Source organism: Chiloscyllium plagiosum, unplaced genomic scaffold (genome assembly GCF_037043375.1).
Source record: "Chiloscyllium plagiosum isolate Xiang-an unplaced genomic scaffold, Cpla_swu_hap1 HiC_scaffold_32, whole genome shotgun sequence".
NCBI classification, from domain to species: domain Eukaryota; kingdom Metazoa; phylum Chordata; class Chondrichthyes; order Orectolobiformes; family Hemiscylliidae; genus Chiloscyllium; species Chiloscyllium plagiosum.
In genome coordinates, this window is record NW_028270170.1 from 24,682,236 (window position 1) to 24,706,018 (window position 23,783).

Genomic DNA, 23,783 nt, shown 5'->3' on the forward strand with positions numbered 1-23,783 from the left:
TCATACATGAAGTGAAGATGCAGCAGGTGAGGTGATTTCATAGTGAGATGGTTTGAGTAGAGAAGTAGGGATGTCTTATTGCAACTATACAGGGCCTTAGTGAGACTGCTTCTGGAATATTGAGTGTAGGTTTGGTCTGCATTCTGAGGAATCATGTTCATGCTACAGAGGGAGTGCATCGTAGGTTTACGAGCCTAGTCCCTGGGATGGGAGGACACATAGAGTCATAGAGATGTACAGCATGGAAACAGACCCTTTGGTCCAACCCCTCCATGCTGACCAGATATCCCAACCCAATCTAGTCCCACCTGCCAGCACCCGGTCCATATCCCTTCAAACCCTTCCTATTCATATACCAATCCAAATGCCTCTTAAATGTTGCAATTGTACCAGCCTCCACCACTTCCACTGGCAGCTTATTCCATACATATACCACCCTCTGCATGAAAAAGTTGCCCCCAGGTCTCTTTTATATCTTTCCCTTCTCACCCTAAATCTATGCCCTCTAGTTCTGGACTCCCCGACCACAGGGAAAATACTTTGCCTATTTATCCTATCCATGCCCCTCAAAATTTTGCAAACCTCTATAAGGTCCCCCCACTCAGCCTCCAATGCTACATGTATGAGGAGAGGTTGCATCATTTGGGATTGTGTTCACTGGAGCTCCGAGGAATGAGGGTGCATTTCATAGAAACCTATAAAATTCTAGTGACTCGATAGTGTAGACACAGGAATGATGTTCCCAATGATGGGGGAGGTCAGAACCAGGGATCACAGTCTAAGATATGGTCTCAGGCTGAGGTGAGGAGAAATTTCATCAAGAGAGTAGTGAGTGTGGAATTTGCTACCCTAGAAGGTAGAGAGTGTGGAATTTGCTTACCATAGAAAGTCAACAAGATCAAACATTGAATGATTTCAGGAAGGATTTGGATATAGCACTTGGAGCTAAAGGAATCAATGGATATGGAGGAAAAGGAGGAACAGGCCATTGAGTTGGATAATTAACAATGATCATAATGGATGGCAGAGCAGGCTCAAAGGGCCGAATGGCCTACTTCTGCTTCTGTTTTCAATGTTTCTGTTAGTGGGTGACTCTACCGAGGCCGAATCCCTCAATCGTACAGCTTTGAACAAAGCCTCCAAATCTTCCCATTCGATCCTAAGAGGTGTATTTTACAAACAACCCAACACAGGCTTGCTTGTCATGCTTCTGTGTGGAAAGCTCCGGGCTGTCGGACGAGGCCTTTAAGTGGCTAATTAATGTCCAGTTGGTGACAGGATGGACAGCCCGGACTTTCCTACCTCAGATTTCATCTGGGTGGAAGCTTAAAGGTAGCGTGGATCCTCAGCACGCACCCTTTAATCAGGATAAACGCACCCCTTTCATCAACCTCACGATGGAGTTTCCATTAAATTCTGCCCTTGGTGTAATCCCTACATCACAACAGTAACTACATTGCAAATGTACAGCCGTTTCAGATATCTAGAGTTTGTGCAGGCACTACAGAATAGATTTTCTCTTTCTTTTTCTTAATCTGTAATACATTAACTGTTAATAAAACCTTTGGAGATGTGTATGAAAGGTACAGATGCTCACCAAAGCAAAATCTGCTGCAATTGTCATGTTCAATCTATTGATTTTTGGGTCATTTCAGTCTTTAAAATTACGAAAATTCTGCCAATATCTGATCTAAGAGATTGTGAATGGGCTATTTTGCAGAACATTTTACTGCATAGATAATTGCATATGACTTACAAACAAATTCCAATTCAGCCAGTTATTTGAACTTAAGCATCATTGGTCGTTTATTCTAAGTTATTCCTGTTGAATGATATCAAAAAGCATAGAATATTAATAGATTCTCAGAAAAGGCTTCCAGTCTGCAGATGTATTTAATGTTCTCATCTCATTGCCCCTTGTCCATTATTTACCTTCAGTTTAGATTACCACACCACCAACAGTAGCACACTCAGGAACTTAACATAGCAGCTTAAAACTTCATCCATTGGTGTCTAACTCATTATTTGAATAACAGAAATTTGGACTTTGAGAATTTCAGGTTTTTTAATTTCTATTACATGGCTTTTTAAACTTCTTTTTAGGGAAATAGAATTTCTGAAAAAGGAAACAGCTCAAAGGAGAACTTTAGAAGAAACTGAAAACTCACATAAAGAAGAGATTGAGAAACTTCAGAGCAAGGTATGATTCCAGCCTCCTCGTAATAGTAGAATACAGTGAATATATCATAGAACATAGAAGAACATAGAAAAATACAGCGCAGTACAGGCCCTTTGGCCCTCGATGTTGCGCCGATCCAAGCCCACCTAACCTACACTAGCCCATTATCCTCCATATGCCTATCCAATGCCCGTTTAAATGCCCATAAAGAGGGAGAGTCCACCACTGCTACTGGCAGGGCATTCCATGAACTCATGACTCGCTGAGTAAAGAATCTACCCCTAACATCTGTCCTATACCTACCACCCCTTAATTTAAAGCTATGCCCCCTTGTAATAGCTGACTCCATACGTGGAAAAAGGTTCTCATGGTCAACCCTATCTAAACCCCTAATCGTCTTGTACACCTCTATCAAGTCACCCTTAAACCTTCTTTTCTCCAATGAAAACAGCCCCAAGTGCCTCAGCCTTTCCTCATATGATCTTCCTACCATACCAGGCAATATCCTGGTAAACCTCCTCTGCACCCGTTCCAGTGCCTCCACATCCTTTCTATAGTATGGCGACCAAAACTGCACACAATACTCCAGATGCGGCCGCATCAGAGTCTTATACAACTGCAACATGACCTCAGGGCTCCGGAACTCAATTCCTCTACCAATAAAAGCCAGTACGCCATATGCCTTCTTCACCGCACTATTTACCTGGGTGGCAACTTTCAGAGATCTGTGTACATGGACACCAAGATCCCTCTGCTCATTTGCCTATCTTAAATATTATTGTATATACCAATATTGTATACCTCGAATATCCCTTAACTATTTTAAGATTAGGTAGAAAACTTTATTAAAATAAACAATAGGAATTAGCCATATTACCCATCAAACCTGTTTGTCCATATGATAAAGTCGAGACTTAATTTCTATATCAGTCTTAATCCTTAAGTTTTTTAGTGCTCAAAAATCCATCAGCTTGATCCTGAATAAAGTCATCAATTGAGTGCCCACAGCTCTCTGGGGTAGAGAATTCTAAAGATTCATAACTGTTTGAGTGAAAAAAATGTCTCCTCATGTCAATCAGAGATTGCTTACTCCTTGTCCAAAGACCAGCATTCCTAATTCTAGACTCTCAAGCCAGTGGAAACAGCTTATATCCTATACACGGAGAAAGTGAGGACTGCAGATGCAGGAGATCAGAGTCGAGAGTGTGGTGCTGGAAATGCACAGCAGATCAGACAGTGTCTTAGGGGCAGGAGAATTGATGTTTCAGGCAAGAGCCCTTCATCAGGAATTCCTGATGAAGAACTCTTGCCTGAAACATCGATTCTCCTGCTCCTTGGATGCCGCCTGAATTGCTGTGCTTTTCCAGCACCACACTGTCAACTTCTGTATCTGTTCTATCAAACTCTCAAAGAATTTCCTTTGTTCAGTGAGTTTCACTGAGATTATCTCTCATTCTTCTAAACTTCAGACAACAATAGACCTATTCTCTCTCTATGCAGCAGCTCTCTCAACCAGGAATTTGTTTTGGGTAGCACTGACCGGTGCAACAGAAAATAACAGGTGTAACAGAACTGACCAGCTGGCATAAGCCATAATTAATATTGAGTCGTCACGGCTCTAACATAAAGAATCCATCATGTCTGTTTTGAAACTCATTAAAAATAGGATGCTGGCAGTGAAGTTCACTCATCAACCCTTCAAGGAAATGAATTAGAAGTAGGATGTCCACTGGAGGGCACTCTTACCTCTGAGATGCAATTATTTCTTCCTCGACTGTATGCTTTTGGAGCATACATATTCCATCATCTCTGATTTACAACAGGAGCAACTTTTAAATGTAAATTTAAGATGCAAATGAAAGCACAGACCACATTGTAAGCAGACAATGCAAACACACAAAATAATTTGTCTGATAATGTGCACAGTGTTCGCTGGTGTAAAGCTGCCTCCGTTGAACAATACTTTTGTCTAGAGGTTCAATTCTGATGATTATCCCTTTCAGAACTGGAATAGCATACTCGGCGTTCAAAATGCACTACATTTTCACCTCCAGACACACTTATTACCTTGGCAAGAGCAGTATAGAGGAACATAAACATTTAGCACTATATTGTCGGAGCAACCCAGGAGAATTCAGTCTTGTACTACTTTAAATTGATGGGAAACCTCTTACAGGTTGAAACAGAATGTTTTCCATTTTAAAAAATAAGAATCATAGTTTATCAGGAATTACATGGCAATGTTCTTCTCAAGGATTTAGCCACTTTTTTAACCCAATTTCCATTATACTTTCCATATCAATTATTTTCAAAAACAATGTATTTTGAAGGTTTAATACCTGTGCAGATTTTGAAACTGTAGGGTACAGGGACCTCATCAGTGATATAGTGTTTGTGGTGTCATCAGGTAACTTTTATACAAACATGTAAAAAGAACCTTCCCGTCTTCAGAAAGAGCATGGCAATGTGCTGCAGTGATTAGACATCTTGAATCTACTGGTAATCTTTAAAGATTGGTACTTCATGCAGCTGCATGACATTTAACTTTTTGCAGAAAGATCAAAGCATTTAAAATAAGTCGCTTAACAGTAAGGTAAACTGATGTAAGAATGCTGTATGAACTCGAATGTTACACATTAAGTCGCTGATGTTGGCAATAGTGATTTCGAAGCCACGATTTTGTCAACCCCAAAGCTCAGTTTTATTCCTGTTCTCTAATTTCATGATAAAATTGACATGTATAAACAATGATACAGACACAAATTTGAGGGTAAGACTTTTACCTCTGTCTTACAGCCCTAACCATGATGTCGATATTATGAGCACATCCGTGGGACCTCTTTTTTTTCACTGGGAATAGATAGGGAAGGGGTAATAGAATGTGGCACTTGCTTCCCCCCCCCCCCCCAGATGGCTGTTTGATTCCCTGAAGACACAGGGCGGTGCAGGGCACCATTGGGAATAGTCTGGGGCATACCCAATGGGGTAGCTTTGGGCAGGAGGGGAGCCTCACTCTCACACTGTGCCTGCTTCTACCACCTCTGCTGGCAACGCGTTCCAAACGCCCACCACCCTCTGTGTGAAGTACTTGCCGCATGTATCCCCCTTAAACTTTCCACCTCTCACCTTGAAAGCATGACCTCTCATTATTGAATCCTTCACCCTGGGAAAAAGCTTGTCTCTATCCACCCTGTCTATACCCTTCATGATTTTGTAAGCCTCAATCAGATCCCCCCCAAAGATATTTTTGGTGACAGTGCAAGAAACCCTGCCATCCAGAAGAATTCTGCCCAGGATTGAAAGTTTCCTGTCCTGAGGAAAAGGCTGGAACAGAGAAGACTTCAAAATTGCAGAAGCGTGGGGCAGTGGTGGTGTGGTGGTAATGTCACAGGACCAGTGAATTCACCCCTCTGGTTACTGATCAGGCATATTGTTTGATTCCCACAAAGGGTGAAATTTGAATTCAGTAAAAATCTGAAAGACAAAAACTAACCCAATGGTGACAATATAACCACTGTTAAAGTTGTAAAAACCCATCTGGTTCACTAATGTTCTTAAGGAAAGGAAATCGGCCTCCCTTACCTGGTCTGGCCCACATGTGACTCTAGACCCATAACATTGTCATAGAGATGTACAGCACAGAAACAGACCCTTTGGGCCAACTAGTTTTTGTCAACCAGATATTCTAAATTAATCTAGTCCAATTTGTCAGTATTTGGCCCATAATCCCTCTAAACCCTTCGTATTCATATACCCATCCCGATGCCTTTTAAATGTTTTAATGTATTTGCTTCCACCACTCTCGTAGCTCATTCCATACACGCAGCACCTCTCTTTGAAAAAACTGCTACTTAGCTTCTCTCACCTTGGGTGGCACGGTGGCTCAGCGGTTAGCACTGCAGCCTCGCATTGCCAGGGACCTGAGTTCAATTCCAGCCTCGGGCGATTGTCTGTGTGGAGTTTGCTTGTTGTCTGTGTGGGTTTCCTCCGGGTGCTCTGATTTCCTCCCACAGTCCAAAGATGTGCAGGTTAGGTGAATTGGTCGTGCTAAATTGCCCATAGTGTTAGGTGCATTAGTCAGAGGGAAATGGGTCTGGGTGGGTTACTCTTCAGAGGGTCGGTGTGGACTTGTTTGGCTGAAGGGCCTGTTTCCACACTGTAGGGAATCTAATCTTAAGCCTATGCCTTCTAGTTTTGGACTCCCGTACCCTGGGAAAAAGACCTCGGCTATTTGCCTTATCCATGCTCCTCATGATTTTATAGACTTCTATAAGGTCACTCTCACCCTCAGCCTCTAGCCTCCAGCGCTCCAGGGAACTAGCATCAGCCTATTCAGCCTCTCCGTACAGCTCAAACCTTCTAACCCCAGCAACATTCTTGTAAATCTTTTCTACACCCTTTCAAGTTTAACATCTTTCTTGTAACAGATAGACAAGTGGTTAACACTTAGCAGCCGTCTGGGCAATAATTGCTGGCCTATTCACTAATTTCCACACCTTGTGTAAATACATTTGAAATAAAAGGTTGATTTCACTCACTAATAAAGCAATAACTAAGTAGCATAGAGTCCGGAAAGCTATGAAGTGTCTCTACCATGATAAGGTCAGTGTAAGATGACTATGTTAGTTGTGTAAATAAACAGGAATGCAAGTTGTTCATTCTAGGTAACAAACTGGGTGCTTTAACAAAGTTTGTCTGTCTTCAAGTGACAAAGAAACAAAGCCAACCCGATTTCATTTTGTGCAGCTCGAGTCATTTTTCAGGCTCCAGCGCTGGAATATTATTATATGATAATAATATAGCAATACAGTTCCAATTCTCCAACCCACATCCACCATTTACTAAGGGTCAATATATGCTATGCATGGTATATTTAGATACCAATTGAGTAGCATGATTCCAATCCTTGGGTCTGAGTGGAATGCTGTTTGAGGGTCAGTGTGGACTTCATGTAGTTGGGGTGGTGCTGATAATAATGGTTAGGGTCAGTGTATTAGTAAGAGAGGATCTCCAGGTGGATGAACAGGATGTGAAATCAGAATCATAGAATCTCTACAGTGTGAAAGAGGCCATTCTTCCCATTACATCCACACCATCCCTCCATTGTGCATTCCACCCAGCCCCACCCCCATACCCTATCCCTGTAACCCTGCATTTTTCTTGACTAACCCACCTAGTCTGCACATCCCTAGTCACTGTGGGCAAATTGACATGGGCAAGCCACAAACTTGCGTGTCTTTGGACTATGGGAGGAAACTGAACACCCAAAGGAGACCCACGCAGACACAGGGAGAATATGTAAACCCCATACATACAGTGGCTCAAGGCTGGAAATCAAACCTGGGTCTCAAATGCTGCGAGGCAGCAGTGCTAACCATTGAGCCACCGTGCCACCCCATTTAGGTGGAACTAAGAAGCAGCAAAGGGCAGCAGACATTGGCGGTAATGGTTTATAGATCACCAAACACAAGTGGTGATGCAGAGCATGGTCTACATAAGGAAATTAGAGGTGTATGTAACAAGGTAAGTGCAGTAGTCACAGGTCAATCTAATCAGCACCAGTGCTGAGGAGGAAGAATTTCTGAAATTTGTTTGAGATAGTTTTCTGAAGCGATATTGTGAGGAACCAATTGGCTATATTAAATATAGTATTATGTAATAACTATAACTCAAAGCCTCCAGTCCTTGTAAGTCTTTTCTGCACCCTCTTAAGTTTAACTACATCTTTTCTATAGAAGAGTGACCAGAACTGTACACAGTATTCTAAAAGTGGCCTCACCAATGTCCTGTACAGTTGCAACATTACATCCCAATTCCTACGCTCAGTGCACTGACCAGTGAAGGCAAGCGTGCCAAAGGCCTTCTTCCCGACCACTCTGTCCACCTGCGACTCCACTTTCAAGGAACTATGCACCTGCACTCCTAGGTCTCTTTGTTTGGCAACATTTCCCAGTACCCTACCATTAAGTACACAAGTCCTGCATTGGTTTGCCTTACCAAAATGCAACACCTCACTTTTATCTAAAATAAACTCCATCTGTCTCTCCCCTGCCCATTGACCATCTAATCAAGGTCCCATTGTACACTGAGATAATCTACTTCACTGCCCCGACCCCCCACCCATTTTGGTGTCATCTGCAAATTTATTAATCATGCCTCCTACATTCACGTCTAAATCATTTATATGAATGACGAAAAGCAATGGACCTGGCACCAATCCTTGCGGTACACCGCTGGTCACAGGCCTCCAGTCTGAAAATCAAGTCTCTACCGCCACCCTCTGTCTCCTACCTTCAAGCCAATTTTGTATCCAGTTGGCTAGCTCATCTTGGATCCCAACTCTTACTAACTAGCCAACCATGCAGAACCTTGTCGAGAACTTTGCTGAATTCGACATAGACAACACCCACCATTCTGCCTTCAACAATCATCTTTGTCACCTCTTCAGAAGGCTCAATCAAATTAATAAGACAATTTCCCACACACAAAACCATGTTGACTATCCCTAATCGGTCCTTGCCTTTCCAAATGCATGTAAATCCTGTCCCTCAGAATCCCCTCCAACAACTTACCCATCACTGATGTCTGGCTCACCAGTCCATAGTTCCCTGGCTTTTCCATACCAACTTTGTTAAATAGTGGCACCACATTAGCAACCTGCAGTCTTCCAATACCTCACCCATGACTGTTGTTGGTACAGATATCTCAGCAAGGGGCCCAGCAATCTCTCCCTGGCTTCCCACAAAGTTCTTTGGGAAACATCTGATCACGTCCCTGAAACTTATCTACCTTTAGGTGCTTTAAGAGCTCCTGTTCTATAATATTAAATTTTTTCAAGACATCATTATTTATTTCATGTTTTTCCATGTCCTCCTTCACAGTAAATGCTCATACAAAATATTAATTTAGTATTTAACTCATCTCCTGCATTCCACACTTAGAAGGGGCCCTATTGTCTCCGACGTTACTCTTTTTGCCCTCAGTGTACTGATAGAATCTCTTTGGATTCTCCTTAACTCTGTTTGCCAAAACTATCTCACACTCCCTTTTTGCCTTTCTGATTTGCCTCTTAGGTATACTGCTACTGCCCCGATACTCCTTTTGGGATTCACTTGATCCCAGCTGTCTATACCTGATGTATGCCTCCTTTTTCTTGACCAGAGTCTCAATTTCCAGTCATCCAGCATTCCCTACATCTACCAGCCCTGCCCTTCACACTTACAGGAACATACCGTCTTTGCACTCTCACTATCTAATTTTTAAAGGCCTCCCATTCCCTAACCATCCCTTTACCTGCGAATAGCTTCCCCCAATCAACTTTTGAAAGTTTCTGTCTAATACTGTCAAAATTGGCCTTACTCCAATTTAGAACTTTAACTTTTTGATTATTTCTATCCTTTTCCATAACTATTTTAAAGCTAATAGACTTATAATCGCTTGCTCCAAAGTGCGCCACCACTGACACCTCAGTCACTTGCCCTGCCTTATTTCCCAAAAAGGTCAAATATTGCTCCTTCTGTAGTTGATACATCCACACGTTGAAAAGAAAGTTTTCTTGTACATACTTAACAAATTCCTCCCCATCCAAGCTCTTCACACTATGTCAGTTCCGATCTACATTTGGCAAGTTAAATTCCCGTAACATTACAACCCTTATATTCTAACAGATATCTGAGATCTCCTCATATATTTGCTTCTCAATTTCCTACTGACTATTCGGGGGCCTATAATACAATCCCAACAAAGTGATCATCCCTTTCTTACTTCTCAGTTCTGTCCATATATCGTCACTGGACGATCTTCCAGGAATATCATCCCTAAGTAGAGCCTTAATGTTTTCCTTAACTATAATGTCATTTCCCCTCCTCTCTTGCCTCCTCTTCTGTCCTTCTTATTGCAACTATACCCTGGAACATTAAGCTGCTGGTCCTATACATCCCTGAGCCACGTTTCTCAATATCCCAGTCCCATGTTCCCAACTGTGCCTGAAGTTCATCTGCCTTCCCTGTCAGGCCTCTTGCATTGAAGTAAATGCAATATAATTTATCAGTCTTACCTCATTCTCAGCCAAGCTCTTGTCTGTCTTGACAAATGGACTTGCTCTCCGTGTCTGTATTAGCATCAGCCTTTTTTCTCACTATTACTTTGATTCCCACCCCCAAGCGCCACATTATTAGTTTAAAGCCTCGGAGTAGCAGCAGCAAATCTCTCTGCAAGGATATTTGTTCATTTGTTGTCATGCGTATTTTGTTACAAAATGAAGTGAAAAGTATTGTGTGGTGTCGCCACTCCCTTAAAATGCAGAAAAATAAACCAAAACGTAGAAGGTAGAAAAATAAAGAAAAAGTGTTCAACTTCACAGTCCTTCTTGTTAAGTACTCTGCCATGGACCAGACCTGAGTCCAATTTGCCACCCCTCCACCAGTGAGACAACAACTGCCAAACTTTGGAGCCGTCTCACCTCCACTGACATCCTCACCGCTGGGAGTACACACTGGACCTCGCCAATGCAACCACCACTGATGTTGCTGAGTACCGTACTGGCTCAAACCTGACTCCACCACTGCCATGAGCCCATCCTGCCAAAGCAGCTGCTGTCACTGGGCCTAAACTAGCCCCCACTACTGCCTCCATGAATCGGCGATGGATATAGATGCCCACGGGAACCCAAACTCGCCTTTGCTGCAGCAGCCTTCAGTTGGCGCTAAGACCGCCTCGTCAATACAGAAGCTGCTGGGAACCCAGACTCACCGCCGCTGCTGTGAGTCTCCACAGGACCCACTCGAGTCCACGCTGGGCTCACTTGCCATCGCCGATGCCATTGCCGTGACTGAGCACTCAGCCCGTGAGGGCGGTTAGGTTCCCTGCTGGTGGAGTGAGACCAGATACTACCTGCTGGACATTCTGGTGGTTATTCCCAAATACTAAACCATCTTCTGTGCACCTGTACCAGCCCTGAAACTGAACACTGTCATGTATCCATCAGAGACCCAGAGCCTGCAGCCTGTAACGCCTCAAGTCTTAAAGCAGTAGATGGACATGTTGTCTCTCATCTGGAAGAAACATAGCTCCAAGATATCCAATTCTCTTGTCTGTGAGTCTCTGAGATGCTATCAACTTTAACCTTTCAAGCTGACCAAGTATGCTGGATACCCGAACATACCCATGCAGATAGGTTTCACTACATTTTGACAGTGATATGTGTTGTTTTCCTCTCAAAGCTGATCAGGTGAATACACATTCTTTCTGAATGACTTCCTGTTCTTATGCTTGTGTCCTGACAGCAAAGACAGTGCAAATCAACTCCCTACTTTGAACAGGAGCTGGCATCAGAGTAAAAGGCAAGACATTTAGGTCTACAATGAGATAGAATTGCTCCACAGAAGATAGGAAGTCATTGAAATTCTCTACCCCCAGCAGGACATAGAAGCTTTGTCTTTAACTAAGTTTAAGATAGATACTGATAGCTTTTAGTTACTGATGCTATCAAGTTCTGGGGGAGGCATGGTTGTGTTCTGGATTTGAGACAGATAATCAGCAATGATCTAGAACAGGGTAGCCGCTTCAGGGGCTGAATGGCCTACTCCTGGTCATTGGTTTCTATGGCTTTGGAAGCTCCACTCAAATTTGTTAAAACTACAGTTCCTCAAGATATCTGCACCCCCTCCACACCACTATATAATCATATAGTAATTTCTACACTGATGCTATGTTAAACAATATACTCACTGAGTGCAAATACTGTCTCAGCTAGGACTTAGAAAGATTTGATAGCTGAAGTTGGAATGTGGACTTTTCCTCTTTCTGGAGATTGGAAGAGAAGTGGAAGAAAATTGGGTGGTTTGGCTCCTAGATAGACACCTGCCATATGCTCACCAGATGACCAGTTAAATTACTTTGAGTGTGAAGGCCCACAGAGGACTTTCGGAACCTGCCACAACCCAAGACCCTCAGCTGTAGTATTATGGCCATTTAAGGCCTCACTGACCTCCTCATGCCCTCCACCTCCTTAGGATTGTGGTGTACATTCCCAGCGGGTGAGGAATGTGCCTAGTTCCCCAAATGGGAAGCCAAGATGACCTGTCTGACAGTCTGGGGACATTGAGCTCCAACTGCCCCAATTTAGAGGCAGCTGGAGGCATAGCTCTGAGTGGGGTGTCAAGGGGGTAACATCTCAAAGCCACCCCCAACCTTTCCTCAAAGATGCCATCTTCCTGCAATCCCCACCGCATTTTAAGAAGTTAAAAAAAAACACTGGATCCACTGAGGAGAGCAACGCCTTTCTACTCCTGAGGTTGCTAGCCTTATGATTAGCCTGCCACTTCTGGTGACCCCCTTGCTCAATTCTGCTCTGACTGCTGTAACTTAGAGTTTTTCCTATTGAACAGATTTCTTAATAGCTTTTTTTGTCAGTTGAATACCATCTGGACACTCAAATTTAAGCTCAGTATTTACAGATGATATTGTTTAAACTATTTATGATTTTATTTCATGGCAATTGATCACCGTCTATATCTTTTGACCAATATTTTATGTCAAATGATAGCTAAAGGATCACTTTTGAATGCAGATGATCACAAATTAACACTGTTGAATGCAAAATAACATTTTTTTGTAGGAGAAGATATACAGTACAGCCTCGATTATCCAAATGAGACGGGCAGGGAGTATTTCGTTCGGATAACTGATCTGATCATAAGCAAGCGGTAATTTGAGTGCTGGTTATTGAACATGCCTTGGTTATGTGATAATGCACACCATAATGCCGTTTAACTGATAACTGAATGCTAAGTTGCCTAATACTGTTTTTATGGGACTTTGAGATCTTGTTTGGATAATCTGAAATTCAGATAATTGATGTTTGGATAATCGAGATTGTACTGTATTACAATCCCACCTGCCTTTCCCGTGTCCACCTATTACCATCCCACCTACCTTTTCCCCACCACACCCCCCTCTATTTATCTCTGAGGCCCCTTCCTCCTCCCCAGTCCTGATGAAGAGTCCTGACCTGAAACGTCGACTTTCCTGCTCCTTCGGTGCTGTCTGACCTGCTGTGCTTTTCTGGCTCCATGTTTTATCGACTCGGACTTTAAGCATCTGCAGCCGTTACTATCTTTGGCCTGTTTGGCCATGCCATTACCACGCCTTCTATGACTACCAAGTCTCAGAGTGGAACTTTAACCTAAAGCATCCAGACAATTACACTATCCACAGTCCTCCAGGCCTCTCTCTGTGCTCACCTGGTGCTTCTTGGGTACCTTATTATGTGGTTTATATTACTTTATTCACCTATATACCCCTGGTATATCCCTATGGTGCCCTGCTTTCCTGAATTGACAAATAATAAAACAGTCAATGACTCCTTTGCATATAAATTAATGTGAATTGCCAAGCTTAATGAATATTTTGTTACTGCCTCTGTCTTAATAAGGCTTGGAATGAAAACACTAAATTAATTTTGAAGCCCTTTTGATATCTATTTAACTTTTCAGAGTTGATCTCCTCACATTTGTCGGCCAAGTAATGTAATTGCTATCAATGTATTATCTTTCAGACTCATCCTTGCATAATTCAAAACATTTAATATGTGTCTGAATGGTAAGCGACCCACTCAACCAAGTTAAAATTTGACATGTAAATGAAATTTTTGATTTATTTCTTCCTTTTATATGACATCTCTATTAACAAATTATAAGAAAGAATGTCTTTAGAGATTTATGCTCTTATAGATTTTGACCCCTTGAAAGAGGCCAATAGTGAATCAGATAGTTTTCACCGTATCCCAGTGTCACCAGAGCTTACATCTTGTTCGTGACTAGTCCATTATCCATTGGGAAATGCATTTAAATTGAATTATGACAATAGTCAACAGTAACGACTAGGGTTGATTAAGGTAGAGAATTGGCCTGCATATGGTCCGATCAGGAAAAATGTTAAATTGAAGCAATTCTTACATTTCTTATGGTAGATAAGTGACTATCCATCGAAAGGACTTAATTGGCTGTGCCACACTTTGAGACATTGCGAGTTCATGAATTGCATAAGTCCAAATCTTTCTTTATTGAAAGTTAATTGGAAAGAGAACTTTACAACTGGAATTGCAGTCATTGTAACAGCACTATCGTAGTGTTTCTTTGGAGAAAGTGAGGACTGCAGTTGCTGGAGATCAGAGTCGAGAGTGTGGTGCTGGCAAAGCACAGCAGGTCAGGTAGCATCCAAGGAGCAGGAGAATCGATGTTTCGGGCATAAGCCCTTCATCAGGAATGTTGAAGAGTGGTTCTTTGGTTCATTCTTGGAAAAATCCAAATCATTTTCTTTTTTATTTTGTATCCAGGTGCAAAAGATAGTAAAAAGGAAGTTAATAGAATGTTAACCCGAGAAAACTGGAACAGAAACGGATAGAATTTATCCTGTGTTGTTTAAAACTCTGCTTCTACAAAGCCCTGAGTAGTGAGTAAGCACAAGACCTCAGGAAAGATATATTGGCTTTGAATGGATAGAGTGTCAAGCAGCTTCATCAGAACGATATCGGGACTAACAGGCTTAATAATTACGAGAACAAATGGCCTGGCTGAAGCTTTTATTGCCATAAGAATGGAGGATTTAACATTTTTTCAAATGAGATGTTTAAAATTATTTCACAGAGTGGGTGGAGAGAAACTATATCCAGAACAAGTCCTGAACAAGTGGACGTAAACATACCGTTAGAGCATACTGTTAAGGAATGAAATCAGGAGAATCTTTTCGCACATAAAAATTAGTGATAGTTTTAAAAGGAACCAAAGTGAGTCTGTGAAATTAAGATAGGTACCAACTGTAGTGATTTGAATGAGGTGCAATTGGATCTCATTGACTATGAGATCTTTGAATGGGGTTGTTAATCTGGGCCAATCAGGGAACCCTGGCTGGCAGATATAAACGGGAGATTGAGAGAGTCTCCTTATTCCAGGGATTGGTTCTGAGCTAGCTGATCAGTGTCCTGGACAGTGCATGTGTAAATAAAAAGTGACTGGGTGATGGGATACCTGCCTCCTTGGAGTTATTTCACCAACCATTATCAGATTTCAAGGAGGAACAAACTTCAGGGACTGAATGGCATATCCAAATACCTATTTCTGCCGCTCAGAGAAAAGCAAATTGTCCTGTCCATGAGTACTTGCACCTCCCCAGTCTCCATGACAGCCACTTAAAAGATGGTGCAGTCAATTAACTAAAATTAGGGTAGCAATATATGAAAAGAATGATTATGTGTATTTTTAGACACACTTCTCACTGCTGTTTCATGAATATTTTCTACAGGTTACTGAACTGGAGACAAGTCTAGAGTCAATGAAAAATTCCAATGCAATTTAGACATGAAGATCTCTTTCCATCACCTGTACTTGAAATAAAACCTTCACGTCGGAGCAACAGGCCTTGGAAAATTGACATTTTCCTGTTTGTTTTCCTCTGGAAGGTTTGTACAAGTTGCACTCAGTGCAAAGGATTGTGTTTAAGGGAAGTTTTGCATTGTTGTCTTACATAAAACAATTTGCCAAGTCACTTTCAAACAGATGGCCAAATCAGAGCTGCTCAGTGAAGTAGTAATGGGCAGCAATGAACTGGTCTGCACTAGGATTGGACTTGCTCCTCCAGCCACAGAACTAGGACTGTCCCATTCAGTTTATTTAGTTTATATAAAAATAATAAAAAGATTCTAACAAATGAATATTCATTGAGGGCATCATTAATACAAAGGTAAATTGCAGAGTTGCTGTTAGTTCTAAGTCTTTGGTGAACTATTACTTTAAGAATAAAAGAAAGGTGTAACTTGTCATTATGTCATGAGTGAGAATGCACAAGTTTTTTACTGTCTGAACTCAAAGGCAGGTTCAACCAATGGTGTATTTTTTTTCTTGTTATATGTAATTTACTTTTGCGAATTAATGTAAGCCATACTTACTTTATCTATTTGTGTTTTTTTTTGTTCTGTATTGGAAAGCATTATATTACTAATAATATTGTCACCTCAGTGGATGGTTCATTTTACATCTGCACAGTGTGACAGTACCAGTACCTGTCTTAACAAAAATTGTTATTAGACATAATTTTAAAACGATAAACCAAATTTCATTACTTTGTTACTGAACAAGTGAGTATGAAGTGGAATTAAAAACTTGTATATTAAACTGGGAATGTAACGTTGAATAGTGGTCACTGTAATGGACTAATGAAGTAGATGGTTGCTCAGTTAAAGATTTTGAAAATATTTCATTCCTGGTATTTGGCTGTTTTTTACTGTATCTGCTTCCTTATTCCATGCTTCTCTTGGATCTATCAAGCTTTATCATTCATTCCTATTGTTATTCATTGTGCCATATTTGGTAGATCTTTTCAATAATGACATTACATATGTACAGAAATGAAGATGAGTGTTTGTGTAGGTGTATAGCTGAAATCCATGTAATTTGTAGTGTAAAATGTAAGAACAAAAAAGAACAGCGCAGCACTGTAAAAAAGAAATAGTATGTTACATGGCAAGATTGGTTCTAGAGCTGTGTATTACAGAAGCAAAGGAGTCTGATATTGTGATTGAATGATTTCTCCACAGGCTGGAGGATGGTAGTGCAAGGAATATATATACATATATCAATCCATTCTAGCATATATTTTTTAGAACCCTTTAACTTGCTCTACCCACCGATCATCACAGATTTATTCCTTAGCGAAAGCCAATTTCTGACTTTTCCTGTAACTTCTCAATGGCTATGACCACTCGCTTACTAGTTCCAAATGGGATGAGATAGAAACAGATGGCTTGAGTCAGGTGAAGAGAGAATGCATGTTTCTTCAGAGAACTTACTCAGACTTGAATGTGCAAAAGAGTCTGCAGTTCTATTTCCTGTTTGTTACCATGCCAACAAGAATAAAAGTACATGTACACACTATAATCAATTTCATACTGGAATATGTACAAATGGTATGGTGTGGAGGTAGATGCTGCTGTTTGCATGGAACGTTGTTCCATTTCTACAGTTGCTATACTTATCCATAAATATTTAACCAATGAGTACCATTCTATCTATTACCAGCATACTCTGTCCCAGTCTCACTACAAGCTACTGAGAGAGGCTGGATATTCAGCTTGGCCAAGTTTCCAAGTATGTAAGCTGTCCATTCTGGATCTGATATCTATATTGTTGGCATCATGACCAGATGAGTTACCCAAAAAGTACTGTACATTGTTGAGTTTCGGATTAATTATTGACAATAAAACTAGTAAGTTCCTCCCGAGAACCCCCAGTGATCAACCTCATTATACTCATTTGTGTGCTCCACATGTTCGTTTCATAGCATGACGCAACTTCATTGAATGTAGCAACACTATAAAGAAGTGTGTGGGCAACAAAAAATGTTTTACAGGATGGGTAACAATTGTAGGAACATCTAAGCTACATCTTAGACTGTGCAGAAATTGATCCAATCAATTAAGTTTTGAGAAATTAGTATGCAACTGGATAAAGTTTACATGTGACTTGCTTAAAGTAAGGGTTGAAATTTGATAATAAGCTTCTGTTCCATTTATGATAGGGCATAAAAGCAAAAATTCTGTCATCTTGTAGACATACCAGGTGAAACCCAATGCAGGGGGCCTATGAGAAGCGTGTCCCGAGTCAGCCCACAAGGGTAGTGCGCAAGTTTCATTGGACTTCAGAATGGGGTATTTGAAGATATCATTAGTAAAATCACCATTTTGAATAAAATTCTCTGAAGTTTTGTCTAGCTACCTATCAGACCCAGCCTGTGTCACCTCTTGTACCCAGCAGTTTTTCACCTCTATGTTGCAAACCCTCTTCATTACTAAAATTGTTGTTCATGCAACACGGCTCTTCACTGACTGCTGGTGCCAGCTGTTCTTGCCTTAATATTCCTAACACCTCGCAAATGAGATGATCAGGGTCCTAGAAAGTTTATACCAGTCCTGGATATTTGCTATCTCTCTAAGCCAATTGAAACATTAGATATAAATGGCAGTATTGCTTGAAGTAGACTTCTGGAGTCCATCAAAAATGCAAGTTCAAATCGTAATTTCTACTGTCATGAGATTGCCACTACTTGAATTATATTACACTCAATGATTGTGGTCCCCTGGAGGTTAGATTAGCCTCTGGAGTAAGAACCTTGCAGTCTATTTGTACTGCTCAGTGAAGGAAAGCTAGAAACATGAGGTCTATCTCCTCTCTCCTTGATCTTTCTAGAGAAAGGAAGGAACGTGCTTGTGTGTGGCAGACTGGAGGTTTGGTTAGGGGGAGAAAAACAATTTTGGAAACAGAACATTCATGAAGTTTTATTACTTATTAATTAAAACTTTTCCACCTATACTAAGTGGCCAGTAATATGTTACAAAGGACTGGGTGGTTCATTGTGACATTGTCCTTTGAACTTTTTCCAAACTGATAGAGTGACAATGTCCTTTTCCTGTCTCTAGTGATTTGAAGTGGATGTCATTGGTCAGTCTGAGCCAATTTCTCAGCAATAATTAACATTAGATTTCAAATCACACAGCGTGATAGAGATATATGAAATGAGAGTACAGTTAAGGGACATCATTATAATGGTCTAGAGGAAACATGACTTTGCATCTTAGTCATGTCATCACAATGGTTTGTGTTAATACAAGGTGCAAAAAGTAGTAAAATATTCCACTAGCACTGACATCCGTCACCTTGAAGAGCACAAAAAATGCCTCTACATTATACTGGATATTGCAATGTACACTCACAGACAAATATGGAAAGTACTGGAGCTTAAGCAGCAAGCTACACATCTAGCCTGGTTCAAATTCTTGTTTAGAATTGCCGTTTCTCCACCATTTTGGAAGGAGAGGTGGAAAACACTGAGCCATATTGGGTTTTTGTTAACTACATACACAGGTGCTGTTGCTGCAGACTGTTATAGTTTTGAGATTTCAGCAGCCAATCATTTGCATTAAGCCCTGTGCCCACTGTTTGAGATTATATTGGGATTGATTGATTTCACTTGTGTTTATGTGATAATTGTATTTGGTGAAATGTATACAAACTTCAACAAAGTTAAATTGTTTATTTTATGGCTTTCAACCATGTTAGCTGAATGTTAATTAAATTTCCTGTTGAAAAGGTATTATCTAGCTTATATGAAATTATTAATCTTCTGTTTTTTTTACTATGATTAATCTTGTCCAAAAGATTCTTAAGTTATATAACAAGGATCACATCAAGTTGTTACAAGAAATTAGTAGGAACAGAGTTATTAATGTTTCTGGGAATGTCTTGCTAATGATAGATAGGCTCCTCCTGGTGTTTTGCCCCATGTTAAATTTGAATGTCATCTCTTAAAACCTACCTTATTTTGAATGTATATTAAACATATCTGAACTCATTTCTTCTAATGATGTGTAGCATGAATTCAAACAGCACAGAATAAAGTTGACAATTCCACTTTTGTAGGATGTGCCCTTTTAAGTTCATATATTTTCCATCTTCAGATATTATTGCATAAAAATGATTGACATATCCCTTGCACAGTCATCTTTTCAATATTAAAACCTGAATCTTTAAAATAATTTAATGGTATGATCACGAAAAACCAAAAATGCAAAGGAGCAGTATATGTATAAAAGCTGTATCGTATAAACAAAGTCACTGGGAAGGCACTGAAGATAGTTCGCTTCCAGAAAGAGAGGTGAACTGAGGTCAGCTCAATTTACTTTGCCTGGATGTCTGCCTTTAAGATCAGCTGAAGAGCTGTATATGTAGGGAGATAGAGAGACTTACAAGTACATCACTTACTCACCCTTCAATCAGTAAATAGTGCATAGTGTAGGGAGGGTGAACAAAAAAAATTATTCCGCAGATATAATGGCAGCACATTAATAGTGGCTCATTTGGTGAATGTGCCACCTGGAGTGATATTGAATTTCAGAGATTGTAAAATCCCCTGATTATACGACAGGTTCTGTACAAAGCTGATCTCTGCCAACATTTGGGTAGATGCACTGCGATTGACTAAGAAGGGGTAAAATGACATAATTATCTTTCCTGCTGCGGTGGGGCAGCATGGTGGCTCAGTGGTTAGCACTGCTGCCTCATAGCATCAGAGACCCGGATTCAATTTGAGCCTCAGGTAACTGTGTGGAGTTTGCACATTCTCCGTGTGTCTGCATGGGTTTTCTCTGAAGCTCCAGTTTCCTCCCACAGTCCAAAGATGCGCAGGTTCGGTGGATTAGCCACCTTGAGTTGCCCATAGTTTTCAGGTATGTATAGATTAGATGGATTAGCCATGGGAAATGCAAGGATAGGGTAGGGGGTGAGTCTGGGTGGGATGCCCTTTGGAGAGTTGGTGTGGACTTAGTGGGCTGAATGGCCTGTCTCCACACTGTAGGGTTTCAATGATGAAGATTACTTTCTCTTCTTATATACAAAAACTACACAAAGCTTTGTATAAAGACTTTGTTGGTGAAATTGATACATGCCAATGGCTGACAGAGAATTGACCGCTAGAGATACATTTGTTTAAAATGGGCTGCTAAGGGACTATTGTAGCATAGTGGTAATGTTGCTGCTTTTGAACTAGGAGGTCTGCGTTCAAGCCTCACCTACTCCAGAGGTGTGCTGCTGAACACATTGATTAGAAAGTGTCTGAAATAGCTTGCTAATTTGCTATAAGCCTCTTGATTGGTGTTGGTGTTCACCTCCTTCACTGGGAGAGGGTTATAAAAGAATCATTCATCAGAGGGTTTTTGATTTAAGTTTAAAAAGTTGCCAGAATAATCCTTCCATACATGCTTGAAATACCAATGCACTTAACAGTTAGGCAAGTCATCATGCAAATTATCCAGAATATCCAATATAAAATTGAAACCGTGTGGATAGCCAGTGTGGACCGGATCTGGCTCCTGTACTATGCTTTCCCGATGGAAACAAAATCCTGTCAATGTTTATCAGCTTACCAGTAAATTCAGCCCACATCCACTAAATGAATGCAAAAGAAAGGCTAATATCAACAGAATAGCTACTTGTGCTGGGTGTTGAAGAGCTGTTTAACAGAAACATACCCTGGCTTGAGTTAGCAACATCAGGAAATGAGGCATGAAAATAGTAGAAACTTCATGGGGGGAAGCAGGAAGGGATAAGTAAATAACAAATACAAAAATTGTTAACATTGTTGCTACACAACATAGTTCAAATCCTTGATTTAAATGAAGTAGTATCACTTTTCGTCCCCTGCAGAATACTTTTGTATTTTTAATCCGTTAAGAACTTGCATTATTGTTATTGCAGCAATATTAGACAATGACAAGAGTATTTCAGCTGTTAGTCAAGTCTGTGAATGCAGCTAGTAAATAAATGGTTTGCATTCTTTGAAGTTTAATCTAAACCATAATTACTGTAATATAGAACTATTTAAAAGTGAGACAACAACTTGCGTATGTCAAAACCGGAAGTAGGGCTTCTGGATGAAGACATTGTGATTGGAGATTCATTAGTTCTCAGTTTCCTTTTCTTACTATGGTTTGTGAAGTTTCAACACTCAAAGTGGAAGCCTTAAACAAGAAAAGTGTAATTATAAGTGTATTTTATATTAATTTGTGATACTGTAAACTTGAATGAAGCATATCTTGGGAGTTATGAATTGTTTTGATGATCACAGCACAACAAAGGATGGATAATTGCCTGGTTTAAATGGAATAAAAATCAGTTCAATTCATTGTTGATAATGTTTACTGTAGCGGAAGGCAAGCTCAATAATTGTGACAAAAAGCTTAACAGAACAATTGATGAGATTCTAGAAAGAACTATCCTTTAAACATGCATGTATATATAATAATTCAGTTTACATAGAAACCTGTTATATTTAATGAGTATGATCATTAAAGAGGCTAACCTGTGCTCGAGTTATAATGGAACCTGAGTACTTTATTCAGCCAGTGATGTTTCTATTTAAATGTTACTCTTGTTATTTGATAACATTCCTAATCGATCATTTTATGGTGCTGAGTAAATAATGCTATTGATTAATGATTGTGTGTTCCTTAATAAGCTATTATATAATTGTTCCATTTTTATTTATTGCTATTGTACATGACATTGCAGTAAATTTTACAAACAGTGGGGATGCATGGAACCCATTATTGACTTTATTCACAAGTTCATAAGTGGTTGAAGTTAAAATCCAGCTTTTTGACTGAATTAATATAAAACATCAATTTAATGGATATTTCAGCGACATATAATAACTATCTGATACTGATTGACTTACAGCCAAGTAAAAACAATTTTATTTTGATAATCATTTCAGAGATGTGAACATATTATGGCATTTATTGATTATCCCTAACTTCTCTTGTGAAGTGGTGTTGAGGCACATACTTGAATACACTGTGGAACTTGCTCGGATCTTTCAGAAGGCAGCTAAGAGTCAACTGCATTGTCTGAAGTCATACTGAGGCCTGACCATGTGAAAAGAGCAAATTTCTATCCCTAAAAGTTAAAAATTATATTTGCATGCCACCTTCAATGTATTAAAGTAAGCCAAAGCATTTCACAGGAACATCGAAAATCAAAGTAAGATAGCAAGACACATGAGATATTTGTTCAGGTGACAGAAAAACGGTACAGAAAGATAGGCTTTAAAAATGTAAAAACGGGAGTCTGAGGGTTTAAAGGGGTAAAAAGGTTAAAAGAAAGATGGGAATTGATTGATGGGCTTGGCAACCAAAATGCACGTGCAAAAGGACACTGGGAAAGGTCAATGTACACAGGTCGTGTTATACATAATTAATGTACATGGGCACAAATAGTTCTTCCTAAGGAACTGATGGCTCAGGAGCCAGCTTGAATCTGTCAATACCATAAGACAAAAGATCAAAAGTAGGCCATTCAGCCCATCAAGTCTGCTGTGCCATTCACTGAGATCATGGCTCATCTGATAATCCTCAACTCCTTTTGCCTGCCTTTTGCTCCTAACCCTTGATACCCTTACTGCCTTGAATATACTTAATGACCTAGTCTTGACAGCACTCTCGGGGAAAGAATTCCACAAATTTAGAACCCTTGAAAGGAGAAACTCCGTCTCATCTCTCTTTAATGTGCGACTTCTTGCTCTGAGATGATGCCCTCTCATCCTAGAGTAGTTTTGTGACCAACGTGTTCCCAATTTCTCCTAATTTCACTTAAGCAATGCATTCTTTAGTTCAGGGAAGTGATTTTACGATGCACACTCGTAATATGTTGATAGCTGTATCATCACTATACTGTTTTCTAGGATATAAAATATCCAATCATAAAAATAAATCTAAAATGGCAGACATGTACTTCACTTTAAGGTTCAAATTTGAAGGAAGAAGATACCATTTGGAAACAATTCTATAATATTTTCACATTAAGTGATAGGGTTAGGGCTAAATTGTATAGGATAATTTGTATGCTTGTAGAGAGCAAATAGAGAAGAACAGTTTGTCACTAACTTAAGAATCTGGATTTAGAAGTCCATGTATGCTATTTTCATATGAATCTCTTATCTTTCCTAATCCCCAAAACATTTCTATTCTTCTAGTCTTGTGAAATATATTAATTATTGC

General features: G+C 40.2%; 1 protein-coding gene across 2 annotated transcripts in view; it reads left to right on the top strand.

Moving 5' to 3' along the window:
* The window catches only part of LOC122539931 (neurabin-2-like), a 223,942-nt gene extending 201,611 nt beyond the window's left edge, over positions 1 to 22,331 (top strand). For both annotated transcript variants that reach the window (XM_043675131.2, XM_043675130.2), the window contains exons 10-11: positions 2,104 to 2,200; positions 15,482 to 22,331. In XM_043675131.2, the coding sequence (XP_043531066.2) occupies positions 2,104 to 2,200; positions 15,482 to 15,535 (151 nt within the window). In that variant the 3' untranslated portion in view covers positions 15,536 to 22,331. The remainder of the gene's footprint in view (positions 1 to 2,103; positions 2,201 to 15,481) is intronic.
* The last annotated feature ends 1,452 nt before the right edge of the window (positions 22,332 to 23,783 follow it).